Here is a 19,971-nt window from a genome sequence, read left to right as displayed (position 1 = left end):
TGTTATATTCAATCCCTGTGTAGTGTCCCAGAACAACAACCCGGTCCCCTCCATCATTTTCATACATGTATTGTCATACATGCACTGTGCAAAGCTGTCATGTCATTTTCTGTGTGCTGCACAGCTGCAGCATCTGAAGGGTTAACTCCCATAAAATCATTGCTTGTCAGCTCTGTCTGCTGAATGTATCTATTCTACTGTGTCATGTAGTATAAGTGAGATTATAAAAGTGAGTGTCTGAGTGCAGGAAGAGGTCCATGTTTTGTTCCATCTTCAGGAGGAGCGGGTTCTAACACAGAGCCGCATTGAAGCGCCTTTAGCTTCTGGAAGCACATTTTAGCTTCTGTTGGTGAAGATGGAGAAAGAGGAACGACTACCCGTAGCATCTGGAGAGTGGATGTGAGAGGAGCAAATCCCTTCCAGAGAGAGAGAGCATGCAACCCCCAGTTTACCAAAACAGGTACCCGTTCACACCACAGGCATTTTTCCTGTGTGGCCGTCCGCTGTAAGGATTACCACACAGAGGTACACCCATGCGGATGTTGTGTGGGGTGCATCTAGGCAAAGCCGTTCTTCTTCAGTAATTTTTGTCTGCCAGAGTGTATGTGGAGTGACCCCCCCCTACTCTCTGGAGTGCTTCCCAAATTCCAGGACCGGTGACCTATAGATAACGTGGACTATAGGGCCGTATTGTTACCGTGTTTCCTCTGAGTCCTAGCCTGTAATTTCTGCAAGTGAATTGTACCTGTAACTACCTTATTATTCAAGTAAAGTTTTACCGGGCCTTAACCGTTCCTGAGAACCCGAGGTACAATGCACAAGTCTCAGTGTTTATTACTCCGCCGCTTAGATTAACGGTGTGTGGGAATGGTGGCATCACGACGTGATATCTACGACAACCCCCCTCATTTTGAGGACTACTGACCCTATCCTCTGCTGCAGTAACTCCCTCCGGGACCAGGAGTTGGTAAGTGCCACTGTGACAGGTCCACGCACTACACCCTCCCAACTCCAGCCGTATACTAGGATAGAGAGTCATTCCCTGCAATATCCCACTTGTGGGTGTTGCAGAAGTTGCAGCGGCCTCTTTGTCATCACACCCAGGCCTGCTGCACCTGTGCAATGGATCATACATGATTTGGAACACTTTATACATTGGCATGCCACTTAAATGTTCTCAGAGGTCTATGTTTCAGCCCCATTCCCAATGGTTTAGAGGGCACATAGTGACACCAATATAGGTGATCCAAAGTGATCTCTCCTTCCTAAATGGCAGTGTAGAATACTTTACTATAACCTCTTGTGGACATAGTATCAGTCTGTTCTTCAAGGGTTTGTACCTCTTCCAGCTGTTTTTGCTGCAAGAAGCAGACTGCTCCAAACATTGCACATTGGCCTAGGTAGTACTTCAGGCCGAGTACTATTGAATGCGACTCAACCTGCAGTACCAAGCCGAGCCACTGCGCAATGTACAGAGCCGTATGCTTCTTGCGGCGAAACAGCTAGTGTGGCAACCCCTTCAAGATACTGCAACTTTACATAAAATACACATTATATGGTCAGATTTTTCATAATTTCTACCATAAGAATGTGGTGTTTGTTAGCATCACTACTCCTTCCCTCATTACTTTTATTCTTGACATGAGGAGGCTATCTGCCAATAATGCATTTCTAAATACTATTGGTCCCTCAACTCAACAGGAGCATTTAGCTTAGAGCAGTTCTTAAGGGTATTACCCCTTAAGTATTACTTTTTCAGGCTGGTTAGGTGATAGTTCTCCCATTCTGAAAAGCCATTTATAGCCATAGATTTGTAACCACAAAGTTATCAGCAATGAAATGCTTGCTAGAACAATTATGTGTGTCACTTGGCCTAATACCAGGGTATCTTCCAACTAGTCCAGGAACAGATTAGCATATGTGGGCGGTGGCACATCTGAGTGCATTTACAATGGAAAAAGAAGCTATTTAGCAAATAATCTTCATTAAAAGTTTTCTACAGTTTTGACTCTACAGTTGCTACGCAAACTTTTGTGTCTGTTTGGATATCAAACATTGTGTAGTTCGATTCTGCCATCTTACTCTCTTCAATTATCCCCTACTTCTTGCTAATACATATTTGGTATATTAATATGAAGAAGAGCCAATGACTGCAGCATTAGACTACACAATAATAATACTCTTTATTTGTATAGCAGCAACTTATTCCGCAGCGCAGAATAAGAGCTGTCCTCCCAGGTGTGGGTGTGGTCAGCTGTCTCAGTTCACATTCTCTCTCTGTGTGGTGTAAGCAGGTACTATGTGTGATGGCTGCAGGAGACGTTTGTGTCTTGTGGTTGTTTGGTTATGTTGCTGGACTCCTAGTTAGAGTAGGGTCTAGCGGTATTGCCGAGAGCTGTGACGTGGTCCGCTAGCTTCCATATTTTGATCAAAATGTCAACTAATACCTGGCATTTATAGCATTAACATCTGCTACTAGTGTTTGCGTTTTGGCTGCTGTATGGTGTGTCTATGGCCGTCTTCTTACTCTGTCCAGTTGTCCCTGTCAGTGGTGGCATGTGTATGTGTTCTATTCTGGGTGCATGGATTCATAGGAACAGCAAGGGCCCAACTCCGAAAACCGCTGGGCCGCCCTTTATTGGGGAGATGTCCCCGCTCAGGTAGGTCAGTGTCACTTACCCTAGTAGAAAAAAGGGAGAGGTGTTAATCTGTGGTATTTTCACCTGGTGTTCCCTATCAATCTGGGTCAGATGTGGGCTCGGTGCTCAGTTTGTTTACTGTTGATACCACAGAAACGTATAAGTGTGTATAGCAGCTGTAGACCCAAGGGAGGACATTTTTGATGGAGACTATAAATTTTTTTTTTTTTTTACTGAAAAATTGTACACGCCGTTTAAATCATTGCTATCCTATTGTACAGCTACATGAAATAGACTGCGGAGACCCAACAGCCGACCCCCAACTTTAATTTCCTAATAACTACACAACAACTATATAACTATTGTGTGGGTGAGGGCAGGCTACAGCTTTACTAATCAATAACTTTCATTTGAACATAAAGCTCATAACTTTTTTTTAACCAAGACCTCCTCTCGGTCGAAGCCATATTCCCCCGGCCGGCTCCTGGCAGACAAGTCCACCAACACACCCCTAAATTAGTGCTTATTTATCTTGTAGTACTTCCTGTAACTTAAAAAGAAAAGACCACACCAATGATTACAAAAACATTTTGACATCACTGAAATTCCAACATTAGGGAAGGAAGGTGGTAAAATTAGCCGCCTCTGGGATCCAGGTAATGGGGAAGAGGCAGGAATGGTGGCTCAATGCCTATATATAAGAAAAGAAAGGAGTTCTAGAAATCTCCAGCGACTACCGATACCAGGCCCTCCACAGGGAAGGAAGAAGGGGCATACCATCCCATTGAGTGCAGGGGAAGATTAGGAGGAGGGAGACTAGCAGGTATGGGACTCCTCACCACAACCTGACCCACGGAGAGGGAGCCCAGCAGCCAGGGGCCCATAAATTAGGCTCTGCAGTGCCCCACATAAGTGAACCTTACTTATTCTTCATTACACATAGGACATACAGTATCTAATGTAATAATTAATTTGCAATTCTAATAAATCTACCCACAGTGTTGCTAAAGTGTAACTAACCCTCCCAATGCCAAGGCTGGGGATTGTTCTCAGAACTGTAAGATTAAAATTTTTTTTTTTTGTTGCTTATTTTTTAATATGCATTTTACTGAACAAAATGTTAAACTCATCCAAAATCACAAAAAACGAAGACTTGCATTTATTTGCCAGAGTCTTTATTGCCAGCTGCCTGCTTTAAAGCCAGCCAGATCAATACACTATTATACTTGGCTATAAAGTTTTAGTAGCGATTAATAAAATATGCACGCTCGGTTATGTTATTGCGACATTCTGCTAAATGTATTCTACAATTTTTATTTCACTTTCTTCCTATCTATATTTCCAAGCATTTTAACAGAAGTACTGAAAATAAAAGAGACGGAATGCAATCCCGAGTATGTCCAAAGTGATATTAAGTAACATTGCAGTGGACTGCGGCCCAGCAGCAGTTACCGCAACTCTATCGGCATGAAGAAAAAGTGTCACTTTCTGCAGTTTGTGTGTCAGGAAAGGTCTCCTGCCTGTATTCCACCGAGCACTCATGCTGTAAATGAAGCTGAGTGTTATTGGTTAGCCTGGATGCTTAGCATAATCACTTAGCTAGACTGGTTGAGGGGAGGTGGTAATCACTGAGAACAGATGGGCAGGACCAAAGCATTGCCAGCTTCTGTAGAAGCTTCATGTATTCTAGGGCTCTTCTTCTTCTTCTCTTTTTCCCACAGCTGAGTCCCTATGTGGTTTTCTTTTGCCGCCCCTCCAAGCCCCTCTAAGGCTCAAATGAGAGCAGGGGCTAGGAATACTTTGTGCCAGCTCAGATATGCCGGCAATGGAAGCTTTTAAATGCTTCAGCAGCCTATATATAAAGGGATGGGGCAGATTTTATTTTGTACAGTAGCGTCTCGTAATGCATGAAAGGATTTATAAAGAAGCTTAACTCCCTTGCCTGCATCTGTATCATTTTGTGGATTGTATTGCCTGTGGGATCAGAAATGATTTTCTCGGATATGAACACAGTTTCTGGTTCTCCTAAAGTGCATCCACCGAATGGGACTAGGTACTACACTTTTCAGGTACGTACATTGATACTATAGATGTGTAGCACAAGAACGTTCATGCTCCTTCTTCTTAATGACTTCTACATGAGAATTACAAACCTTTTAGTGATTATTTAGTTTAGCAGAGGATGCATGTCAATTTGTCGTGAAAAGACCCAAATCAATAGGTCAAATGTATAAAAAGTTGTGTAGTTTTTTTTTTTTTTCTTACCGTAAAGAAATAATGTGCTGTTTATAATCAATTTTAACACTGCCATTCCCTACTGACGTGTTGTGTATGCGCAGCAGGGGGCACTACCACTCTTAAAAGCCAACTACTGCTTCAACAAGTTAATTAGCGACCCCTTAACAATGATCTTGGTTAGACCTGTATTGTCACTATTCCTGCACACTGAGTAGCAATCCCTTAAATAGCTCTAATTTTACATAAGCAGCCACTGAATCCTGGCAGTTCTTGGGTTCTGAATAAGCAGTTCTAAAAATATACTGGAAGAGAAAAAAAAATGACTATTTTTGTGAAATTGCAGAAGCCTCCTTGCTGGTGCAAATGTAGTCGTTAGCGTGCAGTATAAAAATAACGAATGTATTGTGAGTGAACACGCATTTCTGCTGTTGACGCGTTAAATGTGTTCGTAATGAAATACTGAGCTTCACTAGAAACATTGCTGTTCATTACATTCTAGGTGGCTGAGAGCAAAGAGAAATGGCAGCTGCCAACTTTGCTGTAACATTTGATCAGTACATTGCTGTATAGCAGCTGCTAATGGAATCATTCCACTTTACAAACTTGTGTATATATGCTCTTCTAGAATCGATCATGTGCTCTTTGTATCAGTTGTATATCCTTTACATGTGTTGTCATGTAGGAAAGTTGGCCGTGTACCAGTGGGCCTTCGTTTCTGAGCTCTAAAAGCAATAGACAAATACAGCATATTTACAGTACTAGGGTGGTTTCACATTTGCGCTGAAATCTGTGTTCGGAGGTTTTGTCCCAGATCCAGCACAAAGTACTGGAAGAAATGGTGCTGAATGTAGCACTTCTTCCAATAAAATGCCGGGCAGCTGAGCGGGAAGCAAACAGACCTCATTATAGTCAACGGGGTCCACTCGGCGCTGTTCGGTTCCATCATAAGCCGGAGCTGTTCCGCCACAGGGATTTGCTCCCCGAACAAAGCAGGAAACCGGACCTCCCCCCCCCCCCCCCCCCCCACCGATGCAGATGTTAAACTACCCTTAGGGCGGCTTCATACATACGTGTTTACGCAAAAATGTTGCATTCTCTATTTTAGTGCGCATTTGCACACAAAAGGCCCCATAGGAGTGTATGGGGGGTGTGCAAATGCGCACCCTAGACCCGTGCAATTGGGCAATACGCTATGCAATTCTGCAGGGAAAAGAACACATCAAGAACGAAACAATTAAACGAAGTAGCCATTTAACTAAAAGCTAATTGGCACCCCATTGCTTAGTTAGTAACAATGTCCGCTGGTGACATGGCCAGACTTCTACACTCCTATGGGTGTTCTGTGTATCAGGCACTATGATGAGGCTCCAAAGATTGGGAAATGCTACCAGTGCAGCACTCGGTGAGGAATTTCCAAGCATTTTACTTAGTATCCAGGTAGCTGGTACGATGGGGATGGGGGAATATTCCTGAAATTACTGTAATATGCATTATTCAGATGTTTAGGTAGTGCTGCACCTAAGAGGTACTGCAAGTAGACTGCAGAAAACAGCATAGGTTTTGGCTTCTTCTCACCTCCTTCGATCTAGCTTGGAATCACACATAATGCAGTTCCTTACCATATTGGGCAGGGTGCCTCCAATTTGTGCAGGTGCCCTATGCTTACCCAATACAATGTAACATACATATATACACTGCTTAGTTTATTCAGCTGCTAAGCATTGTGTTTCTTTGACAGTATTTCAGAGTATTAGGCTGCCTTCACACCTGCGTCAGAACCCCATTCGGAGGTTCGATCGCAGATCCGGCACAAAATACTGGAAGAACTAGCGCTACACCCAGCACTTGTTCTTCCAGTAAAATGCCGAGCAGCTGAGGTGGAAACTGAACGGACCCCATTCTAGTCAATGGGGTCTGTTCGGCACTGTTAGTTCCATCATGAGACGGACCCGTTTGACCAGGGAATTCCCCTCCCCCGAGTGCAAATGTGAAAACATTTGTTATTTTGTTGGTTCTGTATTATTGAATTTATACAATCAAAAAGTTTTAGATCGTGCAACTTGGACTTTTGGATTTTAGTGCAGCATTTAGCAAGAAACCCTCCTTGTATGACCCATCAAAAATATACATACTAAGAACCTAAAGGAGCAAAAAATGTATTTCCATGCAGCTCCCCTGTTTAAACTTTACATTACAAAAATTCTTGCAATGAGTAAAGGACCACTCTAGCAAAAGCACATTTTTCCATCCCTGCACCCTCACTTGATTGTGTGTCCCAGTCTGGACTTCACCTTTGTATATTTCAGTCACTTCTATGCAGTTTCACCTCCTGTCTGATGCTTATCAGGCACCATCTGTCCCGATGTGACGGCTGTGTTTGAGAATCCGGTCCAGGATGATGTCACGACATCGGGTCTGACTCACGTCAACTGTACCACGGCACATGCTCATTCTCTGCCAGTTAGTGGACTGATTGGTCAGCTGCCAGTGAGTGTCTTCAGCTAGCCAATCAGCGGTAGTGTGTGTATAACTATTCTGGCTCTTCCTTAGGCCAAATGCACACGGACATATTGTTGCAAAATCGCGGTCAGACGCCTGCCGCAATTTCTGCAGCAATGTTCGTCCAAAGATCTGCTGTGTAAAACGATTCTACCCTGCCCACAAGCGGAAATCATCTGCAATTTTCCGCTTGCGGGGGATCACAGCATGTTCTAATTTGTGCGGAAAAACGTACAAACGGCTTCATTGCAGTCAATGGAAGCCGTTCGTCCCGCGATACTCTGCGCTGTGGGCACAGCGGAAGTATCACAGGAATCCACGACATACCCCAGGCCAACATGTCATACCCTGGCCAACACTCTCATGGGTATAGGGTCTCTGGGGGGCACTGGGTCTGATTCCGTTATGAGATTTCGCAGGCCGAATCCGACCCGGACGCGGGCATGAGGCCTTATAGAGGACGCCAATTATACTTTTGGTTCGATTATGTTTTTGGTCTAGTCAAGAGTTCTTGGTCCAGTCCTGCATCTGAGTTCAGATAAGTCTGTCCAGTGATTTACTCTATTTGGGGAATTGTAACTTCTTTTTTTTATTTTTATTTTCCCGTACTTTTGTGATTCAGTTTATTGTTTAACATAAAGCTTAGGTCCTAGTTCCTGTCACCAACTAGAGAAAGTAAGCCTCGCGCTAGATTCTAGACATGGGCCCACCCTAATTTGTGTTATTTGCGTTTTTATCTGTCATTTGGGGACACATAAATTGTCTGGTTCAGATGTAGAGATACACACTCAATGTCAAAACGTATCAAGCACCCAAATTATCAGACTAACATGAAGCTTTCTATGTGTGATTGTAACATTGATATAAGTAAGTGACTGTTACAGTAATCTACCCTGGATACGCCAGCCCGGGTTGCCATGGATCTTACCCGCAACCCCTGTCCCTACCTACTTGCCACCACTCCTGGCTAACCCCAGGAGGGCAACTGGGCGGCAGTCCCTACGCTATCTAAGGACCGAGAAGGACAGCTGGCGTACCTTGATGAAATGGGTAGACTACCGACAGGACAGGCAGATGAAAAAAACAACAACACGAAACAATACGGATAGTACCGAGGCAGATGGAACAACCTAGCAGATAGAAACAAAATAGCAGACAAGCTGACAGAGGCAGGAGACCTACAGATGCAGACTAGCTAGCAATCTGTGGGAAACCAATAACTGGCAGTGATTGCAGTCACTGCCAGACTTTTAAACAGAAGCCTCCACCCAGAGGCGGAGAGAGGGAAACGGCCAACTCCCCATAGCACATCAAAAGGGGCATCGTGCATGGCAGCTGCACTCCAGGTGCTCGCGTGCATCGCGCTGCGAGCCACCAGCACACCGTCGGCCCGTCACCTGCGCCCCCGGCAGCCGGACCACAAGTCGGGGAGACGCACTCAGACTGCCAGACCCAACACACCGCCGCCTCGGGAGGAGGCACAACCGCCACACGGTAACAGTGACTACAATATTGGAGCAAAAGGATAATTTATTGTGAAAAACTGAACACTTGTAGGGAGACTCCAGTACCCTGTTGTACCGCCTCTAGCTTGGATACAAGATGTGATATGAGCGGGCATGGAGGCTATAGTACTCTGTTGTACTGCCTCTATCTTGGATAGAAGATGTGATACCGGTGGGCATGGAGGTCTATGGTATCCTGCAGCGCACATTGCCCCACGTTTGCTATAACTGAGCTTCTAGATCATGCAAACTTATAGGCTGTTGAGGGTGGCGTCCCAGATGGTACTATACATGTTTTGGTGACTGGGCAGGCCAAAGAAGTGTGGCAGTGTTGTGGAGTCATTCCTTTGACACCCTAGCTGTGTGTGGCCGAGCATTATCATGATTGTCTCTTCAAAGCCCAGCCATTAGTAGAACACGTGTGACTGCGAAATGTCCTGATTGTTGAGCTATTCTGTACTGTTGACCGATTTTCATATGTGATGATCCTCACCGACCATTCCACAGCAAAAGACAAATTCGAGGAGCCCAGCCCCAAGTTTTTAGACATAAACACGGCCATCGTCAGTGCCCAAATTATACCTGAATTAGTTACTGGAGGCAACTCTGTTCCACTCCATAGCGGTCCAATTTCATCGTTCATGGGATCACTCAAATAGAGGCGACTGTAGGTGTCAAAGGCAGTACATATAATGGAGGCCGTGAGACCAAATATCCTTTAACTAATTGCCTGGAAATGGTTGGACAAACACAGGGGCCTTTAAGAATGGCACCATCTGTCTCTGAATGGTCGACAACTAAACAATTGGAGCTGCTTGTGCTTGTCGGACGTTTAGGCAATACTCTACTTGTGGTCTGTCGAGGGCGTCCCGACTTCGGTCACCCCGTGTGTGTGCCCTCACGCATCTACTGGTTCCAACACCTACTAGCAGTCTATTCCAAATGCCCCAGGTGGTGGACAGTTTGTCGATAAGCGCATCCAGCTTCTCACATTCCAATAATGTGCCCAGTCAAATTCTGTTACTCTCTGAATTCTCTTTGATTGTGTTTGTTGATGTATGTCCAGTGGTCCACAAGCTCTACACAAGCAAAAAAGAGGTCCACGACACACAAGTAGCCTCTGAGAGCCTTTTTATAGGCCAGGGGTAGAACTCTGTAGTACAGATTCAAGAAAATCCGGTACACGCGAACGCTGCTGCTACCAGGGCTAGATTCCGCATGTGGAATCCGACCCGCCCGTGTGCTTGAGGCCTTATATGTGTTAGTTTTCTGGTTTGTAGTTCAGTAGTCTAGAAATAAAAGAGCTCCTGCAAAATGTCACTCTGTTAACTACAGATTTATGCAATTTTAATACCTTGCAGTGATTACTGCGATAAGGAAATCTTTATGGACAAGTCTGTTGTTCAAGCAGGCAGTTAACTTTAATGTTCAGATCACAACCCTATAATCACAACCACAGTGGTCTCCGCTCTCCTATCACAATAGCAATGCCTCATTGCATCCAGAGTGCCTCCATCACAGCTGTAGAGCCCGAATTAACTGCTTGCCTCATAGCTATCTGGCTTTTCCAGAAAAAACAACAACAAAGAAACAGTTTCTAGAGTCAACTCTTGGTCTTGTTTTACCAAAGCGTTCCTTGACTTAGTCATGCAGTATTCACATAGATTCAGAAAGCAGAGATCTGGAATGTTGTATGAGTGGTACGTGATTTTGAATGCTCTCTTTTGGTGTGGGCAAGGGGGTAGTCACAGGGGAATTTCTTTCCCCAACTAACAAAATGTAACAAAATTCTGTTTGACACCTTAACCCTTTGGAGCTGCTTGCTATTTTGTTAGTAAATTCGACCATTGAAAACCTGGTTGCTTTCATGTTACTGACACACGAGCATCTAATGCCGCTCCCCGCTGTGAAGATCCTACATATTTCAGTCCTTATCTTTGCTTTTTGGATGGGACGATAGTCATCTAAGGCTGCCTGTCCACGGGCGTTGCGATATCCCGCGGCGGATCTCCGCCATCGGGGAGCAGGAGCCAGCTGATAGATCTCCGTAGTGAGCCTATCTGACAGATAGGCTCACCCCGGAGATTCGCAGCATGCTGCAACTTGCTGGCCGCGAGCGGAAAATCACTATGATTCTCCGCTCGTGGACAGGGGGTGCCGCTTTCCATAGCCACGGGAAACGCAGTGAAAATTTGCCAGTGGACAGGAGCCCTGAATGACTGCATAAGTGCTGACGTCCCCGCTAAGGTTGTTAGCAATAGTGCAGAGCGCTTAGACTGGCAGGATTCAGCGCTGGATCGCTGGCTTTACCTTCTATATGAAGCGCTGAGCGGGGAGTGTTTACACGCAACGAGAAGCCAGTGATGGTTTTTATGTTGACTGAATGTCAGCGATAACGAGAAGTGAATGAATAATAAATGATGCTTTTGCATTTTCATGGGACGATTATTGCTCAATTTAGTTTGTTTGAACACATTTTGAGCAATAGTAGTCCCATGTAAATGAGCCTTTACACAGTAGAAGTAGTATTGAGTAGAGGTTTTCTTAAAGGGGTTTTTCAGTATATAACATTAATGATCCATCCTAAAGACTATATCCTCACACCAGTCAGCAGAATAAAGGGGTAGCAGTGCAGCACCCAACACAGCCACGTATACAACTGGTGGTGCTGCAGCTTAGCCCATTCAATAGGGCTGTGTCTGACTTGTAGTACTGGACGCAGCCACATTTGTATGAAAACTGCTGTGCTAAATACTGCATCGAGAGCTGTTGTCTACACTGACCATACATTATCAGCTTAAGGATCTTTTCCATGGGCCAATAACCTGAATGTTCAATTGCCTGACAATCGCCCCATCTAAATGTGCCACCGATGACCCAAAGAAACGCTTCTTCGTAAGGTGATCAAATCTTTTATGCAGAACAATAAGTCAAAAATCTATTTTATTGGCAGCGCATTCCCATGTGCAAACAGGCGATTCGCTACTAAAAGTGATGGAACTCTAATGGCCGGACAGACAAGTACCAATCTTGTTGATTGGTACTCATCTAATGGGGCAAATGGGTCTGTATACAATAATCCTCATCCTGCTCATTCGATGATAAATCCTGAAGCCTTTTTGACTGGACTCTTAACTGCGTAAGTAACAGGCGTATTAGCTCACATTCTACTTTATTACATGATAACATCCTTAAAGTGTCATCTACATGGGCATTTATTATGTATCCCCTAATGTATTATAGATATTGCCATTAGTTAGGACACGACTGTAATCGGAAGATAAAAGCTTAACAAACTGCAAGAGAGGAATAGTTGATGAGTTTTACACCAAACATACTGTGACAATATCAAAACCGGTCTTGGCTTTCCAGTATCGGCTGCAGATAACAGCCTGCTTTCTAGCTTTATTTCCTGTATGCCTTAGGCCTCATGTCCACGGGCAAAATAGGATTTAAAATCCGCAGCGGATCACCCGCATGCGGATCCGCATCCCATAGGGATGCATTGACCACCCGCAGGTAGATAAATACCCGCGGATCGTCAATAAAAGGGAATGAAAAAAAAATAGAGCATGAAAAAAACGTGACATGCTCCATTTTCATGCGGGTCTCCCGCGGGGACGGCTCCCGCAGACTTCTATTGAAGCCTATGAAAGCCGTCCGGATCCGCGGGAGACCTAAAATAAGAATAACAGCGGACCGGGCAGTTCTTCTCTTCTTCATGGCCGGATCTTCTTTCTTCGGCCGGGCGGATGTGCACGGCGCATGCGCGCAGCACGCCGCCGACGGGCCGAGCACATCCGCCGGCCAAAGAAAGAAGATCCGGCCGTGAAGAAGAGAAGATCTGCCCAGTCCGCTGCGGGTACGTTAATTCTTATTTTAAGCGCTCATGTCCGCGGGGCAGCAGGGATCCGCTACGGATTCTCCATGGAGAATTCGTAGCAGGCCTGATTTTCCACGTGGACATGAGGCCTTACACATATGCATTGTGGTAGAATGGAACAATGCTGTTTTATAGAACATTGTCATGCATCGTTCTAGAACAATGTTTTAGAGCAAGATTAGTTTGACGATGATTGATTAATTATACCGTAATATTGCTTCACACAAGCAGACAACTCGGGTATCGGAATTTCCAAGTATATTTTCAAAGAGGAAATGTTCATTAAATAATAATGGTTATTCAATAAGGCTTTATTGAAATATAGCATGTTCCTGTCATTTAAGAAAAAAAGCAGAAAGAGCGTGACAGAAATGAGCAAATACTGTTTTGGGTGCAAGTGTGAACCCCCCCCCCCCCAAAAAAAAAAAAAGAACTTTGGCCTAACCTATTTAAAAGAGATCATTTTAGCTCAAGCTAAAACTTTGTGGTTTTTACTCTATCCAAAGATGTTTTGGATTTTACCACCGAAAGTCAAGATTGAAGTGCCTGCCACTAGGGGCCTCCCTTCCAGTATCTGTGCAATCCACTGCCTGTCATTTGGCATTTAGCTTCTCTAGTAACAGTCAGATGGAGACATTGCTAGTTACTACATGCAACAGAACTGCAGGCATTCAGGTGTTGCCCTGCAGTTGATTGGGGCTACACAAGGTGGCATAAGAAATGTGGGAGAGGATGTGGGGGTTATAGCCAGTTCTGGCAGAATGGCTGCTTAGGATCTAGCCCCGACCTGTAAGTGGATTGTTAATGGCAGAGTAGCAGCAAATAGGAAAATCTACATGGAAAACTGAATTGATAGAGCTTAAATTGGGTGCAAACAGCAGCAAAGCATTGGCCAATGAAGACCTGGGCTGCTTTTGAAAAATCTGATACACTTTGAAACAGATCTTTACTTCCTGTGATACAACGTATGTATTTGGTATTAGACTTTTCTTTCCCATTCTATTTTACATCTTCAATCTTTATCTACTGCTGACTCCTTTTTTACACCTTCTTCCACATGTATTTTGAACAGTTTGTACTATTTTTTTTTCTAGTTTTGATTAAAGTCATTGAATCTAAATTAGATGTCAAAATCTGAAGTATCCATATCTGAAATGTTAAATTCCAGCCTTGCCTTTTTATACCCAGTAATCATACTAGCAGCTAATATCTGCTATTGTGTATATTATATCTATTACCACAGTAGCTGATGTTTGTAGACTGCTGTTTCCTCGCTTTGCCTTTGGGAAAAATAATAGTCTGAAATATTCCCCTAGCCTACTTGGAGTTTATTAAAAGGTCTCAGCATATTCAGATACTCTGCATAATGTATATTAAATAAAGGATTTATTCCTGTATGAATAGTAAAGCAATAACAGTGGCATCCAAATACAATGTATAATTTTAGCACTTTTAGGCAATATACGTTTTCTTGTATTTTGTGGGATCTGTGATGAGAAATAAGATTGGATAATTTTCTCAAATGCATCCATAAACACCACAGGTCTGGTGCTGCTGGTTTATAACCACTACATGATATCACGTATTACAAATCTGTTGATTCTTTTGTATGTGTGGGCCATAATGTGCTTTGTCCGTATCGAAGCGATACAAAAACCCCTTATAGAACATAGTAATTAAGGCTGGATAAAGACATATGTCCATCCAGTTCAGGAAATTATACACCAATGTTGATGCAAGGGAGGCAAAAAAAAATGAGGTAGAAGCCAATTTTTCCCATTTAACGAAAGAATTCCTTCCCGACTCCAATCTGGCAATAAGAATAAGTCCTGGATCAACAACTTTTCTGAAGCAATTAGTGATTAAAACGTGTAATATTGTATTGCTCAAGAAAGGCATCCAGGCCCCTCTTGAACTCCTTTAGTGAGTTCACCATCACCACATCCTCAGACAGAGAGTACCATAGTCTTACTGCTCTTACAGTAAAGAACCCCTCTCTATGTTGGTGTCGAAACCTTCTTTCCTCTAGATGTAGTGGATGTCTCTTTGTTACTGTCACATACAAAGTAGTTTGGAAAAGGTGACTTATTGAACATCCGGTATTTTAGGTCTATTGTTGCACATCACTGTACTTGCAGGACTGTTCCATGAAAGTAAAGAGCTTGGATTTGTGCAAATTAGCATAAAACAGGTCATTTCTATTTAGTTTTTTGGGGGCCTAGGATTAAAATGTGTCTTGATTTAGGATTCAAATATTGTCGGCTATGAGATTACGGTGATCCCTTTCCTACCCTGACTCTTTTGTTTTAGTCTTTTAGCTAAGTTGTGAACGCAGTATGTGTTTCCCTATGACTACTACATAGTGAGGAATTATGCGAATGTCATTCAGTCATATGGAGGTTCTAGGAGTATGAGGGGAGAGACCACAGGTAAAGCAACATCTCTGTAGGACAACAAAACCTGCCAGAAAAGAGTCCAGTGTTATCAAAGCAGAGTGCAGGGATCATTCAGTGTTCAACTGTTCGGTAATCTTCAATGAGGTGTGGAACCAGAACCGCAATATTAAAAACTTGAAATTTAATTACTACATAGTTAAAAATTCATGGTAGTTCAAATCTATATATATAAAGGTGAAAGCACTCACTCACTCACTGACTGAGTGACCTGCAACTAATTCTCTAACTTCCTGGTGTGATACAAACATGAAATTTGGCAGGAGCATTCTTTAGGTCCTAAATAGGAAAAGTAAATGGGTCCCAACTTGAATTATTCAATGCTAATTGCAAAAGTAAGTGCACCTCTATGTAATGTAACTCCCGGTGTCATACAATCAGGAAATTTAGCACGACCATTCTTTAGGTCCTAAGTGAGGAGACTGGGAGGGCTGACACGTTCTGCAGACGGACATCAGTACATGCAGTCTGAGGAGAATCTAACGCTCCTCTATGTGTATACATATTTGATTCTCGGTTTCTCAGAAGTAACCACGACTTCATAATATTTTATGTGCCAACAACACATAAACGTGCATCAAATTAACTTGGGCAAAGCCGGGTATATTAGCTAGTTGGTCTATATGGCCTGCATGGAATAATTTAAAGTAATATGATTTTTTTTTAAATCTATGTAGTAATAACAATTCAGGTTTTAAATATTGCAGTGCTGGTTCCACACCTCATTCTAGCAATATCTCTGCAGCTTTGTAAAACAAGTTCTAACATTATATTGCACAATGACATGTTATTGCCTTATGAAGCATGTAACTTTCACTTTGAATCCCTGGAATACCCCATTAAGGCTTTGGTCAACCAAAACGTCACAGGTAATACTTAACCACAGGAGTGCAGAGCCGTTTTTATCAGTAAATGCCAGTTATCTGATTTCTGGTCATTTTCTAGATAACTTTGCCCTATTATTTCAAGAATGTGCATGTCATATATTAACAAAGTTTGGAACTCTGACAATATCACATCTATAATTAGGCTGCAGTCTTCAGTTTAGCTGCATCTCATCACTGAAACAAGTCTCTGAGCTCCAATCCCCTGCGTATAGTTCATCAAAGCAATTAAAATACAGCACTTCTTTTTTAGAAAATCCTATGCAAAATGAGTAAATGTAATATGACAGTCCAGGCTGACTCACAATAAGCGGTTTCCTTCTGAAACAAAGAAAAACTAATATGCATAATTACTTAAATCAATCTCTGATATGTTGCTCTTTCTCTTTTTAGATAGTTTTGCTAATAAATAATGCACTTACATATGAAGTGAAGAAATACATTATCCTCTATGCAATGATATTCTCTACATCCCACTACATGCCTACATGGCAGAGATATACAAAAGGCCAGTTTCACAGCTGTGTTTAAACCTCTAGCCGGAGGTTCCATCGCAGATCTGGAACCAAATACCAGAAGGTACGGGGCTGCATGCAGCACTTTTTCTTCCTGTAAAATGCGGGGCAGCTGAGCGGAAACCGAATAGACCCCATTTTCGGTTTCGTCATAAGACAGACGATTCGGCCAGTGGACTCCCCTTTCCTGCTGCCTGAATGGAGATGGAAAACGGAACCATGACCGCAGATGTTAAAGCAGCCTTACTTAGTGAAAAGCTACTTTAAAATAACACCAGCATGATGTCCATTCTGAATAAGTGGGAGGGAAAGAACAGGAATCGCAAGCACCCAAATGCGTTATTCGAGCCGAGCTTTTCATAAAATTCAAGAGCTCTACTCGAGTAATGAACCCCATTGACTACAATGGGAGACTCAAGCATTTTTGTATGTGGGATGCCGGGTGCCGAGCTTTCCCTTCTCTCTCCTTCTCTCTCCCTCTCTCTCCCTCTCTCTCCCTCTCCCCCTCTCCCCCTCTCCCCCTCTCCCCCTCTCCCCCTCTCTCCCTCTCTCCCTCTCTCCCTCTCTCCCTCTCCCCCTCTCCCCCTCTCTCCCTCTCTCCCTCTCCCCCTCTCTCCCTCTCTCCCTCTCCCCCTCTCTCCCTCTCTCCCTCTCCCCCTCTCTCCCTCTCTCCCTCTCCCCCTCTCTCCCTCTCTCCCTCCCTCTCTCCCTCTCTCTCCCCCTCCCCCAAAATAGGCACGTCACAGCCGGGAGGAGCCAAAAACTGGGGCGGGGTCGAACACAGCGTGATGCTCGTTCGAGGAACGAGCACCATCGAATACGCTAATACTCGAATGAATCAAGCTCGGCAGAGTACGTGTGCTCAACTCTAAACAGTAACTTTCGGGCGGTTATTTTGTTTAGGAAAACATTTTCCAAATGCCCTCTCAGGAAATTGTAATTCATAGAAAGGATTCTCCATTCAGGATCTTCATCTCTTGGTTAGAGTGGGCTGCAGCTACAGTACCAAGAGTACCTCTTGCTTTGGGGGACCCAGCATCTTAATGCATTGGTTACAATAAGAACTGTGTAATACTTTATTTCCTTTGCATTGACACTGCACAGGAATAGAACGCTTGCTACAGAAATGGCAGATCCTATGATCACTTTCTTGTCAAGTATAGACACCCTTTTAATATAAGATTAAACCCAATTAATGACCTATAGTGTATATATTCATTATGGATCACAAGGTGTGTGAAGTGCCATTAGGAATGAGGGTTCGTGGCGATGGTGGTGGCGGCGAACATTTTGCCGGCCCCAAGCAGGCAGAGACCCACAGAATGTTCGGCGTATGACTTTAAATGACCACTGCTCATGCTGGAGTAGGGAATGTAGTAACTGTTGTTGTGACGCCAGTTCATAGCCAAGCCTGAACCCGCTATGGACAAAGTTTTTGTGAGGGAATTTGATGATATTTGGGGTTGTAGTCCCTTTCCCTGGAGGGAGGTGTAGTATTCAATGCTATGCAGGTGGTCTTGGTGAGAAGGAAGCTCCAGGAGTCAGGTTAAAGGGTAAAACAATACAACTAATATTTGTTCTTAATTTTCATTGACTTAAATGGGTTGTCCCGCGGCAGCAAGTGGGTCTATACACTTCTGTATGGCCATATTAATGCACTTTGTAATGTACATTGTGCATTAATTATGAGCCATACAGAAGTTATAAAAAGTTTTTTACTTACCTGCTCCGTTGCTAGCGTCCTCGTTCCCATGGAGCCGACTAATTTTCGCCCTCCGATGGCCAAATTAGCCGCGCTTGCGCAGTCCGGGTCTTCTCCTGTTCTCTATGGGGCTCCGTGTAGCTCCGCCCCGTCACGTGCCGATTCCAGCCAATCAGGAGGCTGGAATCGGCAATGGACCGCACAGAAGAGCTGCGGTCCACGGAGGTAGAGGATCCCGGCGGCCATCTTCACCGGTAAGTATAGAAGTCACCGGAGCGCCGGGATTCAGGTAAGCGCTGTCCTGTTCTTTTTTTCAGTCCCTGCATCGGGGTTGTCTCACGCCGAACGGGGGGGGGGGGGGTTTGAAAAAAAAAAAACCCGTTTCGGCGCGGGACAACCCCTTTAAGGCAGTTGACAAGTAACCAATGTCCTTTCTGGAGTTTAAGGATTGGAGAAATATTTGCTTTCCTTAAATAAAGAATCTTCTTCTACATTCGCAACTTTTTCTATACCTTTTTTTCTATAATCTTCTGTCTCTATCCTCCTGTGTGTGTGTGTGTGTGTGTGTGTGTGTGTGTGTATATATGTATATTATATGTGTGTGTGTGTGTGTGTGTGTGTGTGTGTGTGTGTGTGTGTGTATATATATATATATATATATATATATATATATATATATAAACACTGTAAAACAAGGCTTCCCCAAAAGTGGTGGAATTTAATTTTCTTTTCATTCACCTCACCCAAAGATATTGTGGAAGTTAGACAATATCTTTATATAGTCCATTAAATGATAACCTTACCTCCACAAAAAATAAGCCCTCATATGTCTCTGTTCGTAGAGGAATATACAAATTCTAGCTCTTGGAATGTGTGAGTGACAAACTGAGAACAAAAAATGGCTGGTCATTAATAAATTAATGAATGAATTGGTATTCCAGCTGAATGTAATGGCTTAAGCCTTTATGGTAACTCTGGGAATGTCCTAGACTCTTATGAGATGTTCCAGAGATACATTGACAATTGTCAACACTTTAAAAAAGAAGGCTATATCTTTAATATGTCATAACTTTTATTTCAAAAAAGAAGCAACAAATACAAGCTCGGGAAGTTCATCTCGGCATATTAACATGTACATGCATATTAATGACCTCCTGATTTGTTTCAGCATTTTGTGAAGATAGGCAACTGTCAAAGCACTCATAAAGTAGATTAATGCCTTGTGAAAAAGCGCAAATACTCTTAAAAGCTTAAAACATTCTGCTGAAAGGCATGATTTGTGCAAGCTATTTAAATCATTCTGTAGAGGAATGTGTATTAAGTTACTTATTAGTTGTCTTAAGCTTCACATGTAAGTTTGGTAGGAGCAATATACTGTCTCATCCCTGTACACTTTACACTTAGCATTTTATGAATGTTGGAAATAAATTGTAAGTATGAGTTGTGTGTCATGTAATTCAAGTTAGGTCAGGTTTAAGTAGCCATTTAAGAAAAAACTCCACTTACTACATAAGTTCTGGATCATGCGCCGCGTAGAATATTAATCTTGAAAACTGTAGTAGAATCAAGATGTAGACGTTCCTGATTTTCTATATCGGTAAGGATATATGATGCATCATTTCGAGATCACATGTTTAAAGTCTTCCAAACCCT

At 43.2% G+C, this 19,971-nt stretch overlaps 1 protein-coding gene across 2 annotated transcripts in view; it reads left to right on the top strand.

Annotated features, from left to right (window-relative positions):
- PPFIA2 (PTPRF interacting protein alpha 2) overlaps positions 1 to 19,971 on the top strand; it is a 344,020-nt gene that overhangs the window by 76,617 nt on the left and 247,432 nt on the right. Inside the window, exon 1 of one of the 2 annotated variants that reach the window (XM_066591486.1) lies at positions 4,628 to 4,708. The exons of the other annotated variant lie outside the window; for it this stretch is intronic. Within the exon in view, the coding sequence (XP_066447583.1) occupies positions 4,628 to 4,708 (81 nt within the window). Of the gene's footprint in view, positions 1 to 4,627; positions 4,709 to 19,971 lie in introns of those variants that run through there. 2 annotated transcript variants of the gene reach the window in all.

This window comes from Eleutherodactylus coqui, chromosome 2 (genome assembly GCF_035609145.1).
Source record: "Eleutherodactylus coqui strain aEleCoq1 chromosome 2, aEleCoq1.hap1, whole genome shotgun sequence".
Classification (NCBI taxonomy): Eukaryota; Metazoa; Chordata; class Amphibia; order Anura; family Eleutherodactylidae; genus Eleutherodactylus; species Eleutherodactylus coqui.
The sequence above is the reverse complement of the archived record's forward strand: the minus strand, read 5'-3'. Positions and strand labels throughout refer to the sequence as shown.